The sequence below is a fragment of the Bos javanicus genome, chromosome 23 (genome assembly GCF_032452875.1).
Source record: "Bos javanicus breed banteng chromosome 23, ARS-OSU_banteng_1.0, whole genome shotgun sequence".
NCBI lineage: Eukaryota > Metazoa > Chordata > Mammalia > Artiodactyla > Bovidae > Bos > Bos javanicus.
This window is the reverse complement of record NC_083890.1, coordinates 23,913,514-23,937,462: the sequence shown is the minus strand read 5'-3', so window position 1 is coordinate 23,937,462 and position 23,949 is coordinate 23,913,514. Positions and strand designations below refer to the sequence as shown.

At 39.8% G+C, this 23,949-nt stretch overlaps 1 protein-coding gene across 4 annotated transcripts in view; it reads left to right on the top strand.

The window, feature by feature from the left end:
• PKHD1 (PKHD1 ciliary IPT domain containing fibrocystin/polyductin) overlaps positions 1–23,949 on the top strand; it is a 443,703-nt gene that overhangs the window by 336,179 nt on the left and 83,575 nt on the right. The window contains exon 61 of one of the 4 annotated variants that reach the window (XM_061398411.1): positions 1,603–1,975. The exons of the other annotated variants lie outside the window; for them this stretch is intronic. Within the exon in view, the coding sequence (XP_061254395.1) occupies positions 1,603–1,694 (92 nt within the window). The 3' untranslated portion in view covers positions 1,695–1,975. Of the gene's footprint in view, positions 1–1,602; positions 1,976–23,949 lie in introns of those variants that run through there. 4 annotated transcript variants of the gene reach the window in all.

Below are 23,949 nucleotides of genomic sequence, written 5' to 3'. Positions count from 1 at the left end.
GTTCACTCCATTTTTTCCATGTGGAAGCTGATGTAGAGACATAGGCACCTTGTCCAAGTTGTATGACTACTTAATAGAAGATTCACGGCTGCACCCATGTCTTTAACACTATATAGTACTGTACGTAGTACCCTCCTTCGATGTTTTCTTGATTCTTCCTCTAGATTGTCCAGGGTAAGCTCTCTGAGTTCTGTCAACTTTTCTCACACACAAAGCTCTGTCTACGCAGAACAAAGCAAACTGAAACTGTGTAATTATTCCAGCAATTATCCACCCCAACTAACAATAATAATAGTTACCATTTATCTGGCATATTCCATGTGCCACACATTATGCTAAGTGGCTTATAAACATACCCATTTATCCCTACAACAGCCTTAACATGTAGGGATTATTATCCCTTTCAGCACTGGAAGGAATAGGGGTTTATAAAAGTTAACTAATTTTTCATGGTCCCGCAGCTAGAATGTGTAGAACCAAGATTTATATCTGTATGTGTCTCACTCCAAAGTCTGGGCTTGTAAACATTTCTAGATAATTGTCATCGTGTGGTCTGAATCATCTGGTGGTACGCTGTACAAAGATATATTTAACTGAATAATTCACTTATTTCTACTTTACATGGTAGGAAATAAATGTTTAGATTTTTAAAAAAACTGTCAATTACTATAACATTTTGGAAAGACAATGTAATAGCAACCATACAGAAACCCTATATATATATGTGTGTGTGTGTGTGTGTGTGTGTGTGTGTGTGTGTGTATGTATATAGCCATTTTCCGTAAACAGACTAAATGGATTCTGTCACATCCAAGAAAAGCATTTTGCAGCGTTAACCACTGGATGTTGTGTGACAGAAATAGCCTTGTATGGAGAAAAAGCTTTGGTCATTAGACCAAAAGAATATTATTGTAATTTTTCTGTAGCTTTTCCGTTTCCTCCAATTAATTAATGTAGAGCTTTTTTCCAACTTAGATAAATGTTTACTGAGTACTCAGTGATAACAAAGCACTGTGAACTGTTGGAGTAGCCTAGAAGAGACATCAAGGTAGATAAGAGTGGAAGTCATATATGAAAAAGAGAAATCAAGAGTTGTATTTAGAAGCAACAGACACAGGGCTTCCTGTGTGTTGCAATGTAACAGCTCCCTTGTGGGATGCTTTCTGCTCCCACATACAGCTGGGACTCCATCTCTTTATGTCTTTGCTTCATCTAACACTCAATTCCATTACAGCTTATCTCATGCTCTATGGTCATCAATTTACAAGCCTGCCTTCTCTCCAGACTGAGTACCTTGAAGGCAAACATCTTTGAAATTTTAGTACAATCTTTGGAACATAATAGGTGCCCAGCAAATCTTTGCTGAGTAAAGGAATAAATGAATATATAGGTGACTACATGAGTGTAAAATTCAAGAGTTGAAGTTTGCTAGGCAACTGTTTTGCAAAATATGTTTTGTAAATTTAATCAATGTATGATTTTTTAAAAATTAATTTATTGGTTATAATTGGAGGCTAATTACTTTACAATATTATGGTGGTTTTTGCCATATATGATTTGTTTTTGTATTTTTAAAGAGGGCTTCCCTTTCACTTATCTCAGGAGACTGTGAAAATGTGATGCTTCACCAGATAAATGTTGAAACCTCTGACCATTCCCATTTTGAAGATTCATCATGTACATTAAAATATTAACGGTTCTGATAGTCTTGAAATTAAAAAAAAATACGGCTTAACTTTGTGTTATCCAGTATTTATCAAACTTTTTGGATACAGACTATGTTTTTACACTACACATGAGTACTTCTTGAAATTCAGTTCAGTTCAGTCACTCAGTTGTGTCTGACTCTTTGCGACCCCATGGACTGCAGCATGCCAGGCCTCCCTGTCCGTCACCAACTCCCGGAGTTTACTCAGACTCATGTCCGTTGAGTCGGTGATACCATCCAACCATCTCATCCTCTGTTGTCCCCTTCTCCTCCTGCCTTCAATCTTTCCCAGCATCAGGGTCTTTTTCAACAAGTTAGCTCTTTGTATGAGATGGCCAAAGTTGGAGTTTCAGCTTCAACATCAGTCCTTCCAATGAATATTCAGGACTGATTTCCTTTAGGATGGACTGGTTGGATCTCCTTGCAGGCCAAGGGACTTTCGAGTCTTCTCCAACACCACAGTTCAAAAGTATCATTTCTTTGGTGCTATGCTTTCTTTATAGTCCAACTCTCACATCCATACATGACTTCTGGAAAAACCATAGTTTTGACTAGATGAACCTTTGTTGGCAAAGTAATGTCTCTGCTTTTTAATAGGCTGTCTAGATTGGTCATAACTTTTCTTCCAAGGAGCAAGCGTCTTTTAATTTCATAGCTTCCATCACCATCTGCAGTGATTTTGGAGCCCCCCCCCCAAAATAAAATCTGTCACTGTTTCCACTGTTTCCCCATCTATTTGCCATGAAGTGGTGGGACCAGATGCCATGATCTTAGTTTCCTGAATGTTGAGTTTTAAGCCAACTTTTTCAGTCACCTCTTTCACTTTCATCAGGAGGCTCTATAGTTCTTCACTTTCTGCCACAAGGGTGGTGTCATCTGCATATCTGAGGTTATTGATATTTCTCCTGGCAATCTTGATTCTAGCTTGTGCTTCATCCTGTCCAGCATTTCTCCTTGAAATCAATGTATGTCAGAATGCATTTTGGGGAATATTATCTCATATTAATCCATTTGCCTGCAGAAATAACATGCCAGTTGAAAAGAAATGATAAGATTACAGTATTTTGTATTTTGATAGTTTCTGGAAGGTCAATCAATTCTACTTCCTACTTCCCATTCAGTGCAAAGATGGCCTCTATTGGTAGCTTTCTCAGAAAGTGGGAATTCATTCTCTTACAAGACTGCCAACTATATTCTGATTAACTTTAGTTGTTAGGGTCTTCCTGCTATGATTCCTACCCACCAATCTAGTTTGCTTTCTAATTACAGAGTATAAGTAGTTCTTTCCATATTGCAGCTTTTTATATATTCAAAAGCAGTTAAACAGTGATCTTATAATAAACAAATATACCTCTTTTTTTTATTTTAAATTTTATTTTATTTTTAAACTTTACATAATTGTATTAGTTTTGCCAAATATCAAAATGAATCCACCACAGGTATACATTCAAGCAAAGAAATTCTAAATTTTTCTGTTAGTCAACATATGACAGACTTTTTCAGAATTTTGCTTTCTAAACTGGCTTGTTTTGATGTTTAACTTGTTGATGATTTTTCAAAATGTAGAAACCAGGACTCACCATTGCCTATCCAGAATAGCATTGTCCAATAGAAATAATAATGAAAATGGCAAGAGTAATTTAAATTTTCTAGTCTCCAGGTTAAAATAAAAAAAGGAAAAAGAAACAGGTGAAATTTAATTTAATAATATATTTTATTTAATCCAATAAATTCAAGGTATTATTTTGAGGTATAATCAGTGTAAAATTATAGACATATTTGCATTTCTTTTTTCATACTGTCTGTGAAATTGCACATGCATTTTGCAGTTATAACACATCTCAATTCAGAAACTACATTTTCATCAGGAATATTTGATCTGTATCTGCTGCTGCTGCTAAGTCGCTTCAGTCGTGTCCAACTCTGTGTGACCCCATAGACGGAAGCCCACCAGGCTCCCCCGCCCCTGGGATTCTCCAGGCAAGAACACTGGAGTGGGTTGCCATTTCCTTCTCCAATGCATGAAAGTGAAAAGTGAAAAGGAAGTTGTTCAGTCGTGTCCAACTCTTAGCGACCCCATGGACTACAGCCTACCAGGCTCCTCCATCCATGGGATTTTCCAGGCAAGAGTACTGGAGTGGGGTGCCATTGCCTTCTTCAGATCTGTATCTAGATTTCATAAACTTCACAACTCAAAAGTAGATGCATGTACAAGTTGTTCCAAATATACCTAAACGTTTTCATAACTAAATTATCAGTTTACACTTTTAAATTATATTTAATTATAATTATATACAATTTAAAATTTAGTTCTTCACTTGCACTAGTCATATTACAAGCGCTAAATGTATGTAGATGAGTATTTCTTCCTTTGTTCTGGAGGGACAAGTATTAAAGAAAATTGGTATTTTAAACCTTTGTTCTAGACTTTGTTAAATTTCATTTTTGTAAGTCATTTTTATCAGATACATCTGATGTTTCATCAGATACATCTTTGGACTTGAGGATTAGAAACTAACCACAGAATTAGAGACCACCTAATTGGTTCTGAGCATGTAGCTCAAATCAGTAGAAGAGATAAACTTGACTTATGGGGATAATCTGTCATTAGCAGAACCTACTGTATAAAATATCCAGTCTTCTAAACAAATCATCAAGGTTTTCTGAGAGTGGGAATTTTACTACTCAGAATTTTACTATTTCCCAATCCTTTATTGAGCAATCTATTCACATTTCTGCAGAAGGAAATGGCAACCCACTCCAGTATTCTTGCCTGGGAAAACCCATGGACAGAGGAGCCTGGTGGGCTATAGTCCACGGGGTCACAAGAATTGGACATGATTTAGTGACTAAACCACCACCACCACCATTCACATTTCTATGCTCTGTCATGGGCTTCCTTGATGGTTCAGAGGTAAACAATCAGCCTGCCAATGCAAGAGATGTGGGTTTGATCCCAGGGTTAGGAAAATCCCCTGAAGAAGAAAAAGGAAGCCCAATCCAGTATTGTTGCCTGGGAAATCCTATGGACAGAGCAGCCTGGTGGGCTATGGTACATAGGGTCACAAGAGGTCAGACTCAATTTAGCGACTAAACAACAATGCTCTGTTATATGAGAAGCAGTAACATCAGTGCTCCACAAGAGGGGCTATTTTTGAGTGTAACTAAGTGAAATTTCTTGTTTTTGCCATGATAAGATACTGGCTCTCTCCTTTCTCTTTTTCATTTTCTTGTCTTTTCTTTACTTCACCCTTCCTCCCCTGCTCTCTGGCTTGGATTATTTCTGCCTTGGATTACATCTCTGCTAGGAATTCATGGAATAGTAAACTGTGGTCTTATTCTTAAAATTTTAATAATGGAGGAATCCTTCAGTACTGCTTTTATTCCTGTGGTACAAAAATTACTGAAAGCTTTGGAAGGCAGACGCTCAGAGTTTAGCTGATTTTATGCCTAAGACAGCTGTTGTTAGTGATTTTGATTATTTTGTGTGTGTGTGTGTGCGTGCATTTTAATGGAAGGAAATACTTCCATTAGGCAGTCCCACCAAAAAATAAAGCGATTTTGCCTTGCCAATGTATACTAAATAAGTTCACGACTGAGACCTTCTGATATTGATATTATGAATCTGAAATATTCTTTGATTTAGTTTAAGTTTTTTCTCCATGTATTTGCACACTTGCTAGATGTAAAATCAATGCTATTTTGTGACAAACAGTAATTAAAATATCTTATAAACATATATGGATGGAACAAAATTTTTTAAAAGGTCAAAAATAGATACCAAATGCATTTAAAAACTTAGTTTATAACTAAGATGACATTTTAAATCATGGGAAAATAGAAGTTATTGATGTTGAGGCATTTGGTTAACCACTCAGGGAAAAAAATTAGGAATTCACATTTTTCCCTTTATAAAAATGAATTTCATATGGATTCAAGGTGAAAAAATATATGGAATCACCAGGAAATATTGGTAAGATTATATATATTCTTAGTTATAGAGATTTTTCTTAGCATGAAATAAAAATCTAGTACACATATATAAATGTCTGATAAATTTGTCTTGTATGAATTTAAAAGTTCTGCAAAGGATATTAAAAACTACACTTAAAAATTAGAAAAAAAATTACAACTCATATAGAAAAGGGCTAATCTTAATATAGAAAAATATTCTTACTAATATTTAAGAAAAAACTATTCAAAATATATTCAAATAATTTTGAACTTCATTTCACAGATAAATACAAATGCCGAAAAACATACAGAAAGCCACACAAAACACAGAAAATGAGAAAGATGAGTTCTTTCTTAATCAGAGCATGGGTTAAGAGGTTTTACATGAGTTGAGCTGCCTGGACTGTGTCTACTTGCTAGATGGGCAACTCCAAGAAAGCTTCTAGTTTCTCTGAGCCTCAGTTTCCTCATTTAGGAAGTAGAAACATTAATAGTATATACCTACATGTTTGGGCTTCTCTAGTGTCTCAGTGGTAAAGACTCTGCCTGCAATGCAGGAGACCCAGGAGACGCATGTTCGATCCCTGGGTTGGGAAGATCCCCTGGAGGAGGGCACGGCAACTCACTCCAGTATTCTTGTCTGGAGAATTCCATGGACAGAGAAACTGGTGGGCTACAGTCCATAGTGTCGCAAACAGTTGGACATGACTGAAGTGACTGAGCACACACTCACTGAGATGATTATTTTAAGGATTACAGGAGAGCAACTCAACAAAAGTATCCACCACTACTACTAAGACAGTGATGACCATTGCCACTGTATTAACTATTAATATGTTTATTTTCACAGTCATGTTGGCAACTGAAGGTCTATACTTTGACTTCCACAACTCCATTTTTTGGAAATTATCCTAAAATTCTTTGTGAAATGAATAAAAAAGACAGTAAAACATATACAATGAAAAAGAAAAGACTCTCTGTCTTTACCCTCAGCAATCCTGATCTTCAATGCTGCCCCTTAGAGGGAAGTTGCCGTTTTTAAAAATCATGTATATGTATTACTTATTATTTTAATAAGAATAATGACAGTAAAACTCATTTATATAACAAATGGGAATCCTGAAATATGAGTTGGTTATTATGTAAAGCATGTCAGGAAAAAGGACACAGAAGAAAAGAAATTTTCCTAGACCTAGAAGCCAATCTCTCTACTACAGAATTACGGACTCCCTGTAGGACCCAATTCCAATTTGCTTAACTACCTCACAGGAAAAATATTAATGAAATTGAATATAAGTTCCTGAAAGTAATTGCCATGGAGAAAGGGAGATGAAGCTGACTTTTTTTTTTTTCCTGTGGCTGTGGATAATCTCTTCCCTTTTGGGTGATGTTGGTGAGATGCAACTTTCCTTAGGTACAGCCCATGAGGACCCATCCCTACATCTAGGCCATATTCTGTCTTCTTGTTTGAGCACTTTAGAGGCAAAGGAGCAGATCCTGGAGTTATAAAACTCACAATGCCTATAAGCTACTCAGCTGCTCACCTGGCTTGGGATGGACACTAAGTAAGTACTAGTGACCACTGTTTTTTTGTCCCATTTATTCTGCCTCTGACTGGGCTGATGACTTGAACATTTGAGCATCCAGCTTAACTGGTTCTTTTACCAGTTTTCTGCTGCCATGGGAGATTGTACAAATGTAGTGGAGTGAGTGAAAGTTGCTCAGTCATGTCCGACTCTTTGCAACCTCATGGACTGTAGCCCTCCAGGCTCCTTGGTCCATGGATTTCTCCATGAAAGATACTGAAGTAGGTTGCCATTCCCTCTTCCAGGGGATCTTCCTGACCCAGGAATCAAACCCGGGTCTGCTGCATTGCAGGCAGGTTCTTTACTGTCTGAGCCACCAGGGAAGCCCACTAAATGTAGTGGCTTAAAAGAACACCCATGATTGTCTCATAGTTTTACAAGTCAGAAGTCTAGATACTTGGCTGGTTTCTCTGCTTAGAGCCTCTCAAGGCTGAAATTTAGCTATTGACAGGACTGCATTTCTTTCTTGAGTCTTTCTGGATGAATCCACTTCCAATCTGACTCAGGTTCTTGGCCTGATTCAGTTCCCTGTGACTATAGGACAAAGATTTCTATTCCCTTGCTGGTTGTAGGCTGGGAAGGGGGTAGGTGGGGTTCCTGCTTAAAGTTTAGGGCTACCCTCTCTCCCTGACTGTGACCCACTTCACCTGCAAAGCCAGCATCGGTGGCTTGTGTCCGTCTCGTGCTTTGAATTTCTCTTGCCTTCTCTTCTGCAGCATCTCTCTGATTCTAGCCAGTGAAAGTTCTTTGCTTTTAAGAATTTATAGGGCTCAATTGAGCCCACACAGATAAACTTCCCATTTCAAGATCCACAGACTTTATCACACAACCAAAGTCCTTTTGCCATATTCACATGTTCAAGAAGAGGGCATGGACATGTGTGGGAGGTTTTTACCCAGCTTGCCATAGTTCTTTGCAAAGCCATAGTTGTTGTTTTAGAAGGTGGAAGAGCAAGAGCTAGTAAGCTGGAATACTGATGCTACCTCTGAAAGATTTCTTTTTTCTCAGAAAAGAAGGAAGACCTGGTTTATCTGATTTCAGAGGTATTATAGAAATATGGAGGACTCCGTGTCCTCTCTTCAGAAAGAACATCAGGTTTTGATGGAAAAATTATCAGTATAACTGTATTTATTTGATATGATTGTGTAACATTATGGTTCTTAAGCTTATTTTTGTCTCAGCTTTGTTAAAATTTGAAGCAAAAAATATTTTACAGGCATACCTCAGAGATACTGCAGCTTTAGTTCTGGATTGCCCAATAAAGTGAATATCACAAAAAGCAGGTCATATGAATGTATTGGTTTCCCAGTACATATAAGAGTTATGCTTACATTATGCTGTAGTCTCTTAAATGTGCAATAACATTTATCTAAAAAAAAGCAATAATACAAATCCCTTCATTAAAAAATACTTAGTGCTAAAAAATGCTGAACAGCTTCTGAACCTTCAGTGATTTGTCATCTTTTCGCTGATAGAGGGATTGAACTATTGTGATAATAACCCATATATGACACAGAGACACAAAGTGAGCAAATGCTGTTGGGAAAATGGCGCTGACAGATCTACTTCATGCAGGGTTGCCACACGGCTTCAATTTGTAAAAATCTCAGTATTTGCAGAGTGTAACAAAATGAGGTGTGCTTGTGTCTTGATATGCATTTGAATATGTATTTTTAAACATTAATTTTATCAAAGTTGCTTTACATTATTCTGTTAGTTTCTACTGTACAACAAAGTGAATCAGCTATATGTATATATATATCCCCTCCTTTTTGGATTTCCTCCTCATTTAGGTCACCATGGAGCACTGAGTAGAGTTCCCTGTGCCATGCAGTAGGTTCTCAATAGTTATCTATTTCATACATAGTATCAATAGTGTGTGTGTGTGTGTGTGTGTGTGTGTGTATACACACACATATATACACATATATCCATCCCAGTCTCCCAGTTCATCACCTCCTTTCCCCCTTGGTAACCAACCATACATTTGTTACATGTGTTTTAACTATGACTTTATTATAAACTGTCATTGATTGATCCTTTTGAACTGTGGTGTTGGAGAAGACTCTTGAGAGTCCCTTGGACTGCAAGGAGATCAAACCAGTCAATCCTGAAAGAAATCACTCCTGAATATTCATTGGAAGGACTAGTGCTGAAGCTGAAACTCCAGTACTTTGGCCACCTGATGCGAAGAACTGATTCATGGAAAAGACCCTGATGCTGGGAAGACTGAAGGCAGGAGGAGAAGGGGACGACAGAGGATAAGATGGTTGGATGGCATCACTGACTCAATGGACATGAGTTTGAGCAAGCCCCAGGAGTTGGTGATGGACAGGGAAGTCTGGTGTGCTGCAGTCCATGGGGGTCGCAAAGACTGAGCAACTGAACTGAACTGTTGTTGATTATTTACCATGATAGCACTTCAAAATACAGCCTCAGTCACCAAATTACCCCTGAGTTAAGGGCACAGAATGTAGGCATTAGGAACTCCTGACTGTCCAGTGCTTGGTGATGCTTGGTGACACAAATGTAAACTTCTGCAGTAAGGGAAAACAGCTAGTTTTCCCTTGCTCTCTCAGACACAGCGATAGCCCACCCAAATAGCTGAGTATGAACCTGCAAAAGCTTAGATGAGGGAGCACTGCATTTTGCAGCAATTAATTTTGCAGAGGAAGCAGTCTGTTTAAAGATGCCTGCAGCACTCACTAAAATGGGGGCTGTTTTTCAAGGCCACCAGAGCTGCAGTGGGCTCAGGCTGGTTCATCAACAAAAAATGCTAGAATATGGCCTCCTGGGTTTTGCAAAAGGAGGGACTGGAGGGGCAATGAATTATGCTCACCTGCTAGAGCTGGGTGAAGTCTGTAATTGTTTAGCCCCCTAGCACTCCCCTGCAAGGGTTAAAATGACAGAGATATTAGTTGGCGATGGCTAAAATTGTTGGTTTGAAGCTCTCGGCAATACGCAGACTGTTATTTACCGGACTTGGTCGATTTACTTCTTAATGCAATAATGACCTGTGAAATGAAACGTGAGCTAGACAATTGTTCCTCATTGTTTCCAGTAAAACAGCCCTTCATACCCCATTAAACCACCATTAATTCCATATGAAAGAGAGTCACGCACAAGTGCAGGATGGTCTCTCTTTCTCGGACATTCCTGCTCCTGTGCTCCAGTTTTATTTTTCTTCTTTTACTTCGTATTTCCCCTTTTCTTCCTCTTTCCCTCCATTTCTCCAAATGGAATATGGACAACCTGGAGTCCATGGTGGGAAATTCTTCCAAAGGAGTTACATCTCCTCCCAGAACAGGGGCAAGGTTTCAGTTGCCAAACCTCCACCTGGTTCTGTGTTTGCCTTGGACATGAAAATAGCTACAGAAACAGAAGAGTTTTGAAAAACAAGGAGCAGTTGTTTAGTCTTGTTTAAAAAAAGATCCAGATGCCTGTTCCAGATGGATAGGTGTTCGTCTTCCCACACTGGTTGCCAAGGAACTGCCTCCAGGTAAGCCAGCCATGTGGATGGGTGATACACTTTCTCTGGCCTCAGAAGGGGTCCTTCCCACATCAGGAGACACAGGAAGCCCCTCTCTGTTCCAGGAACCTGAATAGCTTTGAGCTGCTTTCCCTTATCCTGGGACCAATTCTAACTCCCCTGTAACCAAGGCCCCAGCCTGGAAGCACTAAGCCACGTGGCATGATAGCCGCTTCTGGAGCATTTCTTCTCCCTGACTCTTTTGTCCTTATACTGGCACCCGTCTTAATTTTTTTCACTGACACTGTGGAATGCTTTGCTATTCATTTTGCATTTTACTGAAACCAAGCAAGGCCCCTCTGTGTCTCTCATTTATTGTTTGTAGGAAGAAGACTGTAGTCTCCTAGACTTTTCTGGAGTTCCAAAGAGCAGACTCAAACAGTTACTAATTAGGGAAATGAGGGAATGCAGAAACAGAGGAAAAGCAGTCAAGAAACAATCAGTTCAGTTCAGTCGCTCAGTTGTGTCCGACTCTTTGCAAGCCCATGAATCGCAGCAAGCCAGGCCTCCCTGTCCATCACCAACTCCCGAAGTTTACCCAAACTCAACGTCCATCGAGTTGGTGATGCCATCCAGCCATCTCATCCTCTGTTGTCCCCTTCTTCTCCTGCCCACAATCCCTCCCAGCATCAGTCTTTTCCAGTGAGTCAACTCTTTGCATGAGGAAAAGTACTGGAGTTTCAGCTTTAGCATGAGTCTTTCCAGTGCACACCCAGGACTGATCTCATTTAGGATGTACTGGTTGGATCTCCTTGCAGTCCAAGGGACTCTCAAGAGTCTTCTCCAACACCACATTCAAAAGCGTCAATTCTTCGGCACTCAGCCTTCTTCACAGTCCAACTCTCATATCGATACGTGACTACTGGAAAAACCATAGCCTTGACTAGACGGACCTTTGTTGGCAAAGTAATGTCTCTGCTTTTGAATATGCCATCTAGTTTGGTCATAACTTTCCTTCCAAGGAGTAAGCGTCTTTTAATTTCATGGCTGCAGTCACCATCTGCAGTGATTTTGGAGCCCCCCAAAATAAAGTCTGACACTGTTTCCACTGTTTCCCCATCTATTTCCCATGAAGTGATGGGACCAGATGCCATGATCTTCATTTCTGAATGTTGAGCTTTAAGCCAACTTTTTCACTCTCTACTTTCACTTTCATCAAGAGGCTTTTTAGTTCCTCTTCACTTTCTGCCATAAGGGTGGTGTCATCTGCATATCTGAGGTTATTGATATTTCTCCTGGCAGTCTTGAGTCCAGCTCGTGCTTCTTCCAGCCCAGCATTCCTCATGATGCACTCTGCATGTAAGTTAAATAAGCAGGGTGACAATATACAGCCTTGATGTATTCCTTTTCTTATTTGGAACCAGTCTGCTGTTCCATGTCCAGTTCTAACTGTTGCTTCCTGACTGCATATAGGTTTCTCAAGAGGCAGATCAGGTGGTCTGGTATTCCCATCTCTTTCAGAATTTTCCACAGTTTATTGTGATCCACACAGTCAAAGGCTTTGGCATAATCAATAAAGCAGAAATAGATGTTTTTCTGGAACTCTCTTCTTTTATCGATGATCCAGCGGATGTTGGCAATTTGATCTCTGGTTCCGCTGCCTTTTCTAAAACCAGCTTGAACATCTGGAAGTTCATAGTTCATGTATTGCTGAAGCCTGGCTTGGAGAATTTTGAGCATTACTTTACTAGCATGTGACATGAGTGCAATTGTGTGGTAGTTTGAGCATTCTTTGGCATTGCCTTTTTTGGGATTGGAATGAAAACTGACCTTTTCCAGTCCTGTGGCCACTGCTGAGTTTTCCAAATGAGCTTGCATATTGTGCAGCACTTTCACAGCATCATCTTTCAGGATTTGAAATAGCTCAACTGGAATTCAATCACCTCCACTAGCTTTGTTCATAGTGATGCTTTCTAAGGCCCACTTGACTTCACATTCCAGGCTGGGAGAAGTGTGCTGCTGCTGCTGCTAAGTCACTTCAGTCGTGTCCGACTCTGTGTGACCCCATGGACGGCAGCCCACCAGGCTCCCCTGTCCCTGGGATTCTCCAGGCAAGAACACTGGAGTGGGTTGCCATTTCCTTCTCCAATTCATGAAAGTGAAAAGTGAAAGTGAAGTCGCTCAGTTGTGTCTGACCCTCAGTGACCCCATGGACTACAGCCTCCCAGGCTCCTCTGTCTATGGGTTTTTCCAAACAGGAGTACTGGAGTGGGGTGCCATTGCCTTCTCCGTGGGAGAAGTGTAGACTACCCCAAAATATGCCTTAATGACATATTGATTATTTCAAATTAAAATTTATTCAAGTACCAGTTGAATCTAGAGGGACACTCTGGCCCTCCTCTTGATCTCTTTGGAAGGAGAAAATAAATCTCTCATGTGAAAATTGCTTTTCTTGCATCTGGGTGTAGAAGGGACACCATTATCACTAGGGGCAGGGAATTCAGGGCCAAGAAGCTTGTATAAATAAACCTTGTTACTTCTTTCCTAATTTATTGCCCAAGCTTTGCTTAAATTTCTTAGTAATTGAGCATCCAAACCTAAGTTCCTTTGCTCTGTCAATTCCTCCCAAATTTACTGTTTTCATGTCTAAAAAGTATAAAAACGTCTGCTTTGGCCACTTCTTAGGCCCCATTTCTATGAGACCTCTGTGCTCATAGATTAAATTTTGTTCCTTTTTCAGCTGTTAATATGACTTGTATCAATTTTTTTTTATTAGTCTGGCTAAAAGAATTCAAGAGAAGTCGAGGGAAATTTTCCCATCCCCAACAGAGTCCATCAGACAGATACAAGATATATATATTTCAATCCAGAAAGTCCAGATTTGGCAATGAAGGTATTTTGTTTCCCCCTTCTCCTCTTGAGAGGAAGGGAAAAAAAGGGGAAAGATATTCTGAATCACCTAAATCACTCTTGATCACATGCACACACTCAAAACAAAATCAAAATAACACCTATCAATTTTTTATATCCTTTCTACTTTTCAGTTCTGATTTTGGAGGTATGTTTATCATTTGAAATTCTTAACAGTTGGTTTTTCTACCTGTCTTAAAGTGGTTCCACTTGTACATGAATTGTTCTTGAAGAGTCCATTGTTTTATAAGTAGCAACTCTGGCACTGGTTTGTATGATCAGATCAGATCAGATCAGATCAGTCGCTCGGTCGTTTGTATGATACTACCTGGTAATTGGACTTTCCGTGTGGCGCTAATGGTAAAGAACCCACCTGACATGAGAGGTAGGTAGGAGACATGAGACTCAGGTTCGATCCCTGGGTTCAGAAGATCCCCTGGAGGAGGGCCTGGCAACCCACTCCAGTATTCTGGCCTGGAGAATCCCATGGACAGAGGAGCCTGGCAGGCTATAGTGCATGAGGTTCCAAAGAGTCAGACACGACTGAAACGACTTAGCATGCACATACACACTTGGTAATTAGACAGGCTAGTGTATTCCTCATATTCCCCCCTCCACACAGGGTCATGTGTGCTGGGAATGAATAGTGTGGGAGACTGGGCACAAACAAAGATTGTCTCCCTATAGGACAAAGAGAAAGGCTATTTACTTATTTAAATTTTTATTTTTTAATTGATTAATTAATTCATTAATTTTGGCCACACTATTTAGACCTTCCCTATGAATTCACTTTTTTTTTAATTGAAGTATAGTTGATTTGTAATGTGTTAGCTTCAGGTGTATTGCAAAATGATTCAGTTATATACATACATATATATATTTTGGAGGCTTCCTTGGTGACTCAGACAGTGAAGTATCTGCTTGCAATGCAGGAGACTCAGGTTCAATCCCTGGGTTGGGAAGATCCCCTGGAGGAGGAAATGGTAATGCACTCTAGTACTCTTGCCTGGAGAATTCCACGGTCAGAGGAGCCTGGTGGGCTACAGTCCACGGGGTCGCAAAGGGTCAGACATGACTAAGCGACTAACACCTTTCACTTTTGTATGTATTTTATGCCTTCTTCCCCTTTGGAAACTCTAAGTTTGTTCCTGATGTCTGTGAATCTGTTTCTGTTTTGTAAATAAGCTTATTTGTATCTTTTTTTATTCCACATATAAGTGATATCATGTGATATATGCCTTTGTTTACCTTTCTTCACTTAATAAGATAATCTCTAGGTCCATCCATGTTGTGAACTCACTTTTTTAAATTAATTTATTAAACTTTTTATTTTGTAGTGGAATATAGCTGATTAATGCTATTCTGATAGTTTCAGGTGAACATGGAAGGGACTCAGCCATGTGTATACATGTATCCATTCTCCCCCAAACTCCCCTCCTGTTCAGGCTGCCACACAACACTGAGCAGAGTTCCTTGTGCTATACAGTAGGTCCTTGTTGGTCATTCATTTTAAATATAGCAGTGTCTACATGTCTGTCCCAAACTCCCTAACTATCCCTTCCCCCTACTCTTCCCTCCAGCAATCATAAGTTCAGTGAACTCACTCTTGAATCTGCTGTACAATGGAGCTCATCACCTCATTCTTTCCTGGAAAACATATCTGGCATTTTACTGTTTACAGCTAAAATTACAGAGCTCCCAGGAACAAAGTGACTACAATCATATAGCCTATCAGACCAAAGTTTCATTCCTTTTCAAGCCAGTATTTTTTCCCCTGTATTACAATTCCTTTTAATAAAAAGTTAATTACAAAATAAATCAGCAATTAGTGAAGTAAATAAGTGATTCATGGCTCATTTAAAATAAACTTCATTTTTTTTAAAGAAAAAAATAATAGAGGGTAACCCTTTATTGTTCAGAGTAGACTTATTCCTATGGCTACTGCATCTTTCAAGAGTTTACTGAGGTCTTACGTGTTCTTCAATGGGATGCCCTCTTCACTCCAGGAGGAAGTGAAGTCTTCCTCCTCAGACTGCCTTGGAATTTACTAGAATGTTGTTCTTCAAGTTACATTTTGCTTAGCATGATCAACTGTATTAGCATATGGTAGTGACTTCTTTCTCTGATTTGATCATAACCTTCCAAAGGGAAGGACAGATTTATTATGCTATTTTTAGTTTAGTTTAACCAATATGTATTGATTTTCCATTACAATTTAATAACAGTTACTACTATTACAATAGTTTCCCTTTACTGGGTGCCTCTTACATGCAAGACATTGTGTGGCATGTGTGACCCCTTTGGGCCCCTCCCTGACTCCAGTTGCATTCCTTTCCCTTCCTCCTCTTGGAGAAACTATCTTGAATTTGGTGTTTCTTATACCTGTGAACGTCTTCATATTCTTTCTTTATTATTTTGGTTGGAAAAATGAATAAGTAAACTTTTACCCGCATAGGGGTATACCAGCTTCAGTGACATTCATCACTTGTTCTTTGTTCAGATGTCTCTCTGTCTTAGGCGATGCATTTCTCCTCCTGTCCTGCCAAGGGATTGGAATCCACTGTATTAGTATTTTTGAGAAAATGACAAGAAGATGCAAAATGCAGAATGAGGATGTGTTCGAGGAAAACACAGCCAAGTTCCCATTTTCTTGAGGGAGATGGGACACCTCTAGTGTCTGTCTTTTATGTTCTTCACCAGAGCAGGTGTTTCTCAAAACTCTGCTAATAGAATAGCCTTCAATTGTAGCTCTCAGTGTCCTGGGTATCTGGGAGAACTCCATGATGGGTAAATCAAAATTGTGAAGGTTTGTGAAAGTGGTTTAGTTCCAAATTCCTGCTTTCTCTATATGCGAGTAAGAATTGGTTTTAGAATTTTTCTCGCCTTTCAGGAAAAAGCAAGTGGAAGGAGCTTGTGTACACTTGGCCTTCTCACTTACTAGCTCTGTGACCTTGGAGAGGTCACTGATGTTCCTTTAGCCTATTTCCTGTTGCTTGTAAACTATAAAACACCATGAATATAAAGGGAAATAATTTTGTGTCTCTTCTGTGTCTCATCATGGGGGGAAAATGACAGAGGTGCTTATTCTGCCTGAGTAGACAGTATTTAGACTTGAAGCTCAAACATGAAAACCCTAGTTAGTTATTTCTATTTTATCTAAGATTTTAGCATCATGAAAAATGGTCTTGTTTTCATTTGCCTTAATGTATCCCTAGTCCTGAACACAGTTGTCAAAATCTATCTACTTACTGATCATATAAAAAACTGGTAAATATGAATCTTCTCTTGATCCATGGCTTCAAGAGAAGTTCCAAGGCCTGAGAACAAAACAAGAGTTGAGAAAACCTTCACCTTCTAAGACGCTTCCCTGGTGGGTCAGATGGTAGAGAATCTGCCTGCAATGTAGGAGACCCAGATTCAATCCCTGGGTTGGAAAGAACCCCTGGAGAAGGGAATGGCAACCCTCTCCAGTATTCTTGCTTGGAGGATTCCATGGACAAAGGAGCCTGGCAGGCTATAGTTCTTGGCGTCACAAATTCAATGACTAACACTTTTACTTCACCTTCTAAAGTGAGGCTCCAGAGTTCCATTGCTGTCAGTGACAAAAATTTTCTGTATCTGTGCTATCTAACATGGTCTCTACTAGCACGTGTGTACTGAGCACTTGAAAGTGACTAGTGAGCTTTCCATTCAGTGAAAGAAACTGAATTTTACTTTATTTTATTGTGATTAATTAAAATCTAAACGTACATAGCTACATGTGGCGAGTGGATACTGTGATGGACAGCGCAGGCTTAGACAATCTATGTCGTTATAAAGGAAGTGGCTAGAACCTAGGGTAACCTCTCTCTATGCCTTCAGGTATAAGGGAAGAGGAGAAAGGGCACTTTTTGTAGGATTATACTGTAATTAACTTTCAATATTCTGTGAACTGTCCATCTCTGCTCACAGGGGCAGAGCATACTGCTTACCTTCTTATCCTCTCAAAGGAGTATTTTTTTCAGAAAAAAATATTTATTTTGTTTCTACTTCTCCCCACCTCAATTAGTATTCTTTTATTGCTTCTTTTCTGTGCTTAAACTTTGAAAATTTTCAAATATATGAGAAAGTATAAGATTGTAAAACCTCTATGTATCCATCACTCAGTTTCTTCAGTTATCAACTCATGTTTAACTTTGTTTTGACTCACTATCCACTCACTCCTACCCCGTCAAGATTATTTTAATGTTATGTATTTCAATATGTACCTTTATAAGATAAGGACTCAAAAACACAGAGGGACTTGGGTTTTAAGCTACCACTAGAAATTTACAGGCAGAGCCTGCTATCAGACACCCTGAAAAAGAGTCTGTAGGTGAGAGATGGGCTAAGTGACTTGTACTAAAGAAGGTTTCACTTCCCAGCTTGCTGAGCAAAGATCCCAGGCCCACAGTATTACAAGTGTGTGCTTATTAGTGGAGCGTATCACGTACCATTTTAACAGAGACTCACCCAAGAGGTGTGAGGTGACCTCAAGTGAGGGGTGAACACTGGGCATCAGGGGCTATCAGAAAAGTTGTAAGTAGCCATTTAGAAGCAGGCATCTCCATGCCAGACAGGCAACTGCAGATCCTGAGTGCAAATCTCTATGGGACCCACAGAAGAGCCTGACTCAAAAATGAGTCAGTTTTAAACATTTTCAATACTCAGAGGGTATCAATGCTAAGTTAGCTAGATGATAAATGTTAAACTCAACATTCAAAAAGCTAAGATCATGGCATCTGGTCCTGTCACTTCCTGGCTAACAGATGAGGAAAAAGTGGAAACAGTGACAGATTTTATTTTCTTAGGCTCCAAAATCACTGTGGCTGCTGTAAAATTAAGACGCTTTGACAAACCTAGACAGCATATTAAAAAGCAGAGACATCATTTTGCTGACAAACATCCATAATCAAAGCTGTGGTTTTTCCAGTCGTTATGTATGGATGTGAGAGTTAGACCATAAAAAAGGCTGAGTGCCAAAGAATTGACGCTTTCGAATTGTGGTGCTGGAGAAGACTCTTGATACTTCCTTGGACAGCAAAGAGGTCAAACCAGTCAATCCCAAAGAAAATAAACCCTGAATATTCATTGGAAGGACGAATGCTGAAGCTAAAGCTCCAATACTTTGGCTCTCTGATGCAAAGAGCTGACTCATTGGAAGACTCTGCTGCTGGGAAAGATTGAAGGCACGGGGAGAAGGGGATGACAGAGGATAAGATGGTTGGATGGCATCACTGACTCAATGGACATGAGTTTGAGCAAACTCTGGGAGATAGTAGAGGACAGGGAAGCCTGGCGGTTCATGGATTCACAAAGAGTTGGACACGACTTAGCGACTGAACAACAACATATGTTCTTAGTTCTGAGAAACCTCTTCTGTTCTATATAGCTCCTCTCTCTCTCAACTCCAGGCACCAAGCTCAATCCTGGAAAACTGGAGACTTCATAGTTAGTGGAGGAAGGGGGATCAAAGCAGAAAAATAATGCGAAGCCAATCATATTCTTCTCCAACATAGATTTCTCAGCTCGAAACGGACTCAAATTGAAGGAAGGAAAAAGGTTTCAAAAGGATTTGAGATTGCATTGGACTGGACAGGAATGTTTCATATATGAGAGTAATCAGAAAAGCTATGTCATCTACCTGGAGTTTCCTCCAGGATCTGAGAAAAAATTATTTGACAGCATGAGTTTAACTGGGAATGGGTTAGGAAGACTAAATTTCCTCTCTTGCACCTGCTGAGTCCAGCTCACTTGGTAAACAGATTACAGTCATAAGGATAATTGTACATTATTAATGATACATTGATAATGATGGTGATGAATAGCTAACATTTATCAAGTATTTGCAACCTGCTAGGTACTCTTCTAAGCATTTTATCTGTTTTAACCCCTCAGCTGGAGATTCATATGGAGTTGATTCCTCCCTAGGAGAGGGAGCTCTGATAACTGGATTGTAAGACTTTCTATGTCTCACTGGAAGATAAAACCACATATGCTGAAAAATCATTATCGCCTAATAGTTACTGAACACACTTAACAAGCATTTCACATGCATTATTTCATTTACTACTTTAACAGCACTATGAAATAATTGCTCATTTCATCCATTTTATACTTAAGTAAATTGAGGTTCAGAGGAATGAAGTCAATTTACCTTCTGACAGGTCTAGGCTGAGAATCTAGTGATGTAAAGCCTCAGTGTCTTGCTTTTTACCATTACCCTACATCTGAAGCCAGGACTACTGCTCACCTATTTTCTCTTCTTAAAAACGAGTACATCTATTATAAGGAGCAAGAAATTGTCCTGTTCAAGCAAAATTAAAAGTTGGTCAGTTTGAACATTGTAAAACACTTTGGGTACTAATTAGTAATACAGTTAGTTCCTCCCCTTGTCCCAAACAGTCAACTTTAGCATGGAAAAACAAGAATACAGAAAATGGCTCAAATGAACTGTCAGCCTGTATTCCAGCAAATATAGGAAAAACAAGAGCCAGGGCCAACTGTTCATTTCTGACCCCCTAGAGTCCTCCTGATCCTCGCAAATCTTCTTCCTCTCCACTTTATTTCATTGTTGTTCTTAAAATGAATTCCAAAACCCAAGAGAGGGATAAGGCTCTTACCAAGAAGAGAAAGAAAAAGCTATGCTGTTACGGTTCAGTGTATTCTGAATTCTTGAAATTTGGGGCCTATTTATACTTCAAGACAAACAGAGATCATGTTAACAATAGCAGATGTTGCGAGGGGAGGATAGAGTTTATTACAGGCAGACCTATGTGGGGTCAGAAGCAATAGGCTCTTCCTGGGGAGGAAGTCGGATGGGCAGCTGCAAGGCTAGAAAGGGCTCATGATTGTATTACAGTCCAGACTTAGAGCACGGTGTGTTGCCCAGGTCTGTGGTTGGATACACATGCAGCTTCGCTACCCCTCACTCAATTTTCTTGTTGGTCTCAGGCGTTACTTCCAAAACTGTGTAGGTGGCTCAGATGCAAGGAAAACCTCTAACTGTTTTGAAGGGGCTAGGAGACAACTCATATTTGCAAATATGATTGGAAGCATTTATCTTTCCTTCCCCTTCTACATCTTCTAAATATTAGCATTTAATAAAATACACATTTCTTTCATTTATTTTGAACTGCCTCCAAAGCCAGCAAATACCAGAACCTCAAATATTATGATAGGATAGGTTCTTTATTGGTTTGTTTTCTTTTCATTCTTTCTGTTTTTACTGTGTGATTCTTTTTCATTATAAATCCTTATGTTTCCAACTCAAGGAGCCTGACTAATCAGAAGGGCTTCCAGCAGAGGTAGACAAATATTCTCAGTGCAGTCCTGAGACCCTGCAGATGCAGATAGCTCTGCTATTCACAGGAAATGAAGAAGGCAGGTCCATCAGAGACAGAGGATTTCCTCTTCAGATAAAGTATGTTAGCTGTTGCATATTAGTGATATAAAGCTCTGGAGGAGAGAGGCAAGATGGTCTAATGATGGGGGAAATGGCCTCCTCTTATCCTGGATGCTGTTGAAAGCAGAACCAGAGACAAAGTTCACACATAGGTTATTTATTTGGGAAATGATCCAGGAACAGAAGCAGGGGATAGAAAGAGTGAAACAAAGGAGGGAAAGCAACTCAAGATATTATAGGAGATGCTTGATCCTCAAGGACTTGTGAAGACCCTTTTGAATCATTCTCCATTCTCCCCATGGGCAAAAGGAAAAGATACCTGTTCATGTCTCCGATTGGTCAAAACCCTAATCCTAACACTTCCTGGTTGCATGTGTATGAATGCTAAGTGGTTCATCTCATGGGCAGCATCAGAGAGGCCCAGAGCAGAAGGTAAAACACAGTCAGTTTTCTTTTGCATGGAAATGAGACTCACATCAGTGGCTGGAATAAGAGATAATTTGATGTGGTACACACAGATATGCAACACAGAATTGATTATTATAGGATGGTTGTTGTTCATAGTCAACTGAAATATATGAGATGGCGTTTGAAGTTGTCCTTGACAGGGATGGGTAAGAACACTCCATTGAAAGTAGAAAAGTAGGTCTTTCTTGGGACTGCAGTAACAGATTAAAAGTGTTTTTTTCCAGTTGTTTCAGTGCACATAAAAACATGAATAGATTGGGCATACATACATTGTGGATAACCTGCCTTCAGTATATAAGAGAATAATATTGTTTCTGTGGATCTATGATTCCGAAAACAAGAGCTAGGCATGGGGAGAGTGGCAGGTGCAACAGACACAAACATCAGTTAGTTGTTTGAGTTGTTGAAGAAATACAAGAGAGGAATGTGTAGGGGAGGAAAATCGTTTACCCATCTGAGGTTCATTGGCTGCAGTCCTACAACATAGACCCACAAAAGACAGATTAACAAGAGAAAAGCAAACATAAGTTCATTAATGTGGACATTGTGCATACACATTGGATAACTTGATGATGAGTAACTCAAAAGAGTGGTTAGAACTTGAGCTTAGACCTTGAACATCTTAGCAAAGAACAGTAATTGCAAAGAAAAGTGACAAGACAAAAGAAAGGGACTTTGAACTTCCAGAGGAGCTAAATTGTGGGGAGGCCAATATGGGCTTCCCTGGTGGCTCAGAGGTTACAGTGTCTGCCTGCAATGCGGGAGACCTGGGTTCAATCCCTGGGTCGGGAAGGAAGGAAATGGCAACCCACTCCAGTATTCTTGCCTGGGGAATCCCATGGACAGAGGAGCTTGGGATCCTCTGGGATCATGGACCCCAGTCCATGGGGTCGCAAAGAGTCAGACACAACTGAGCGGCTTCACTTTCACTTTCAAATTTATGGAGACACTAATCGTAGATAAGGGTTACGTGGTAATGTTTGTAATGTGGACTTTTCTGGTACCATCTCTAGGCCGATAAGGTCTAGAGTCTCAAATGACTAACTTCAGTCCTTCCTGGTAGAGAGAGGGAGGGGAGACACTATTACAGAAGGCAGAGATCTTTTCCTGTATCTGCTATTTCTAAATTGTCTTCAGCTCAAAATAATCAATATGAAAACTGGTGGGGGTGGTTTGGGGGAGAGGAAGGGGAAGGCATATACTGCTACCCTTCAAAAGTTACCTAGAACCACTGTAAAACTTAGGTTTACCCACATCCTTATTTTACTTCTGTGATTATAATTAGGGGAAATTACAGTGAATTCCTGTGTGTTTGACTGTGGGCATTTAACATTATAAGTGCCATGCATATCACCTAATAGATTTAATTTTTATCTAAATTTATATTAAGATTAATAAGTTGACATTTTATCCTTGGAAATTGACAAGCTGTGTATGATGCTTCTCTCTATGTAGGCCACAAAGGATAATTTCAGCTCAACAGCACCAGTGATTAAACAGTTTTTCTGCCCATTACACAGCACATGTAATTTTCAGTTATTACTGCTGATTGAATTCAGGGCCAACTCAGGCAGAACGGTGAGGTAGGCACCGGTTTTCATTGGTGTTTGCCTTCTCACTTCCCTTTTCTCCTTCACGCATCTATCCTGGCCTTATTTCCAGTTGGGTATTTTCACTTTAATAGAAAATTGCTGCTAGTAAAAAGCCTTTAAGGTCCAACTAAATGAATCTTTCCCGGTGGACTTTTAGATGGAAATGGGGTCGTATGAGAGAGACATTTTCTGGAGAAGGGTAGCCATCAATCTGTGCAATGGGTGTTGCACATCTATCATGTTGGATTGTGAGGAGCAAGTCTGAGACAAGGTCTCTACTTGTGTCTTCAAACTGTTCTTGAGGCCCTTGACCCTGTATCCCTCTGTGGCTCCATCTGTGTCTGCTTCATCTCTTCATAGTCAAACTTCTTGAAGGAAAAGTGCCCTGACTGACTCTTCCTCACGTTGTATTCAGTCTCTCCCACTGCACCATGGCTTGTTTCCTCTTTACTTCACTTAAATTGCACTGGCCAACATCAGTGATTGCAAAATACTGGGGGTTTTCTCCTTATCTATATAGTCTCTGCAGAATTTGACTGAGTCTGCTCCCTGATTCTTCAGATCATGTCCTGCTTTGGTTTCCAAGGCAACGTGCTTTCTTGGTTCTCCAACTTCTCAGTAGCAGAGTACTGAAGGGGGTCGGGGCCAGGGTGTAAATGTAAGGTCCATCAGTATCCCCACTCTTGGATACACATAACTGAATTTCCTTAATTCTTGTAATGAATATTCAAGCCCCTTTCCGACCTTCCTGCTGGTCTGAGTCTTTTCAAAAAAAATGTTTGGAATTTCCACTGCCCCAGCCATTGCCTCCTTCTCATATTCTCCATCTGAGTCCTCTT